Raw genomic sequence first — 3,774 nt, 5'->3', positions numbered from 1 at the left:
GAAAAACTTGAAGTTTCTTACAAGGAACAGAAACACAATCAGTACTGTATTCTACTTATTGTAGTCCAATCCCGAGAATGTTAGCTGATCATGTTAAAGAGAATAGCCTGGTTCAGACTGTTAAAATAACATCTAAAAACTACAAAAGGAAAAAAAAGTAAAATTTCAAGTTACCAATATTCAACAAGAATACAGCAGCGATCAACATTTCTCTAGCCCCACCCTGGCCCTCCTCCACCATTAGAAAACTAACAGATAATTTCAATGCAAAGTCAAAACAGTCCCAGTCTTCATTCAGAGTGGCCAAAGTTGCCAGCATCAGACCTGGAGCGCACGCCAGAGACAGCAGTGACACGAGCTCTGGCTGCAGCCCTGTCACGGGCTCTCTCTTCCTCATCTCTCAAAGCCTCTTCATACCAGATTGGGAAGGCACTGGGGACTGTGTCGTGAATGTTGGCCAAGAACTCAAGGACTTTCATCTTGCTAGTTTCGGCGTGGGCTCTTGGACCCCATAGGAATTCAAAGATTGCTGGATTGCTGTTGGGCACCTGGCGGTACTTCAGGTACTTGAGATGCACCAGATCTTCAGTGATGATCTTCTTGGCGTTGCCATAAATGAAGTGCTTCTTGTCAGCATACACACCCATCATATTAAGAACTTCCCAGATATCCGATTCTTGTGCACAATTTCCCTTCATAAAGATCACACCCAAGACAATCATCAGGAGACCGGCCTTCGGCATGTTCTCTTCTTCACTCCCCGACCAATCGAAAGTGAGCTCAAGCTTGCTGATGAGGGTATAGTAGTGCCGGAAGGGATCCACTTCTTTTAGATCCATCGCGAAAGCCAACTCCAAGTGCTCAGAGGCTCTTTTGAGAATCTCGTTGAAGTGGTACTTGTACTTTTTGATGACATGCTTTATCATGTCTGCCTTTGTAATCAGCTCTTTCCTGTGATATTTCTGAATCAGGAACCGCACCAACTGGACCACTTTCCTGTTCAGAGGATCTCGCTTGTAACTCTGGGAAGATTCTGGGCTTTCAGCACGTGGCTCTTCAGCACCTGCAAAGCCTTCAGCAGCTTCAGCACCTTCAAAACCTCCAGCAGCTTCAGCACCTTCAAAGCCTCCAGCAGCTTCAGCGCCTGCAGCGCCTTCTGCAGCTTCAGCGCCTGCAGCGCCTTCTGCAGCTTCAGCGCCTGCAGCGCCTTCTGCAGCTTCAGCGCCTGCAGCGCCTTCTGCAGCTTCAGCAGCTTCAGCGCCTGCAGCTCCTTCAGCAGCTTCAGCGCCTGCAGCACTTGCTCCATCTGCTGCGCCTTCAGAGCCTTCCTCACCTTCAGAGCCTTCCTCACCTTCAGAGCCTTCCTCACTTTCAGAGCCTTCCTCACCTTCAAAGCCTTCCTCACCTTCAGAGCCTTCCTCACCTTCAGAGCCTTCCTCACCTTCAAAGCCTTCCTCACCTTCAGAGCCTTCCTCACCTTCAGAGCCTTCCTCACCTTCAAAGCCTTCCTCACCTTCAGAGCCTTCCTCACCTTCAGAGCATTCCTCACCTTCAGAGCCTTCCTCACCTTCAGAGCCTTCCTCACCTTCAGAGCATTCCTCACCTTCAGAGCCTTCCTCACCTTCAGAGCCTTCCTCACCTTCCTCACCTTCCTCGTCTTTGGCACCTTCCCAGCCTTCATCTCCTTCAGCTGCATCTTGGCTCATGGTGTCTTCATTTGAACTAGCTTCTGAAACCTCTTCAGAAGTAGTGGTGGGAGTTGCAGCTCCCTGAAGCTCCTCGAAAGCAGCAGCAAACAGATTCTGAGCGAGATCATCCTCCCTGAGAGGATCGACCGGGGAAAGCATTTTTGCTTGGGCTGCGGCAGTGCCCTGAGCACCCTGCAGAATCTGGGTGTCATTGCGAGCTTTGCGCTTCAGACGGGAGCGGATCTTACTCTTTTGACCACGAGGCATGGTGACTCTGCTCAGGGATAGCAAGCACAAGGCAAGCAATGAGTTTGATGAAGAGGTCGCCCTAAAAGATGAAGAGATGGGGTGCACAGCCTCAGTTGAGATTCTACTGTGCCTCTAAATAAAACTTCTGTCTGCTCTGGATTCTTTAAGGAACCCACAAGGGAAGGGGCAAGTGGGACTCTTTAGACCACTACTTGGGGCCACATCCTAATTTAGGATATTAATTTGACACCAGCTAGGTCCATTCAGACCAAGATTTCCCATCCCACCTGTCCCCCAGGTGGCAGCGAGGGAGACATAGGCATAACCTGCACATTGGAAGCCACATGCAAGTTGCCCTGGGCGTGGGGCCAGCCAGGGAGTGGGGCCAGCCAGAGGAAGGTGGGCCCTCGGGCTCACCTTCCTCTGGAACGAGGGTCTGGGGCCCCATGCTAACCCAGGACTACTCTGCATGTTTTAAGCCCCCTCTAGCTCAGAACCTCAGCTCTACCACAAGGCACAGGGAACTTTGGAGCACTGCAAGCTAGTAGACTCACCTGGCATCCCCGCACACTGTGCAGGTCGAAACTAAAGGGATTTATCTTTGACTTCTGAGGCAGGGAGCACCCTCAAAGCTCACACCTGTGTCTTTTCTAACTCCTGACAAGCCCATGACTTCTCTGTGACTTGAGGCAGCTGGCCTAGAAAGTTCCCCATTCAGGAGGGACTGAGCTTTGCAGCTATATAACAGTGGATCTCCCAAGACTGACCTTTGGGGGCCTTTTAGGGTACATTCTCCATTCAGGCCTCACTCTGTCTTATGCAAATATTCCATAGCTGCTGGACTAAGCTCTCTCTGCTGAACCCAGGCCAAATTCACCAGGTAAGACATACATTTGTGATTAAGGACAACTCGTATCTGTACCGTATTCTGGTTTCCATGAATTCACACAGTATATTATTATTGGAAACTATTTTTTTTACCTACTATTAGAGTAGATTTAAAATATCAGCTTCCTACAGAACAGATGTATATTTGTTAACCCTCCTTCGGGCTATATTTTGGATATTACTACCCTTTCAAATGCTAGATTTTCTATTTCATATTCTAATTCCTTTGTGTGGCTAATTACTGGTTTTGCTATAGCTTCATAAAGTCTCTATACATTTGATTAGTTGACAGCCAATACCTCTGTAGTTTTAATTAGGGGATTATATTTTTTTACTATTCATAATATTTAAATTGCACATTTGAATAGTAGAATTGGTTTCATGCTTCTGTGTCTGGCTCTGGACAGAATATACATATTTTTAACTTTCAACATATGTGTTTCCTCTCCACTTTAAAGCAGATAAATTTTACTCTAAGTTGAGTAAAAGGTTTTACCACAAACTATTGTTGGATGTTTTTGAGGTCCCACATTTTGAACCCGGGTCTTACTCAGGCAAGGGATGAATTTTAACACTTAGACACTTACTCAATCCATATATAGTCTAATTTTAACAAAGATTTTCCTTCTTTGCATGTGATCATATATGTTTTTCTCTCTGCCTATTATTAGGTAATTCCAACTAATTTTTCGAAATGTGGCAACATTTAAAAAAACTTTTGTTCCTAGCCCCAGTTTTTGGATTTGGTTTTGGTTTTGGGTCACACCTGGCAGCACTCAGGTGTTACTCCTGGCTCCACACTCAGAACTTGCTCCTGGCAGGCTCGGGGGACCATATGGGATGTCGGGATTTGAACCAATGACCTTCTGCATGAAAGGCAAATGCCTTACCTCCACGCTATCTCTCCAGTCCCTAGCCCCCAGTTTTTATTTTACCTTAAGCTGTATCT

General features: G+C 46.9%; 1 protein-coding gene across 1 annotated transcript; it reads right to left on the bottom strand.

The window, feature by feature from the left end:
* Nucleotides 1-290: 290 nt before the first annotated feature.
* LOC125998771 (melanoma-associated antigen B18-like) lies at nt 291-1,955 on the bottom strand. The gene has a single exon (XM_049766838.1). It carries the CDS (start codon nt 1,953-1,955, stop codon nt 291-293), a length of 1,665 nt encoding a protein of 554 aa, XP_049622795.1.
* Nucleotides 1,956-3,774: the final 1,819 nt, after the last annotated feature.

This window comes from Suncus etruscus, chromosome X (assembly GCF_024139225.1).
Source record: "Suncus etruscus isolate mSunEtr1 chromosome X, mSunEtr1.pri.cur, whole genome shotgun sequence".
Classification (NCBI taxonomy): domain Eukaryota; kingdom Metazoa; phylum Chordata; class Mammalia; order Eulipotyphla; family Soricidae; genus Suncus; species Suncus etruscus.
Note: the sequence above shows the minus strand (reverse complement) of the source record. Positions and strands in the feature narration are given on the sequence as shown.

Bases quoted from the DNA above. Each gene is read 5' to 3' on its own strand.
- LOC125998771 (XM_049766838.1), bottom strand. From the start codon at position 1,955: ATGCCTCGTGGTCAAAAGAGTAAGATCCGCTCCCGTCTGAAGCGCAAA.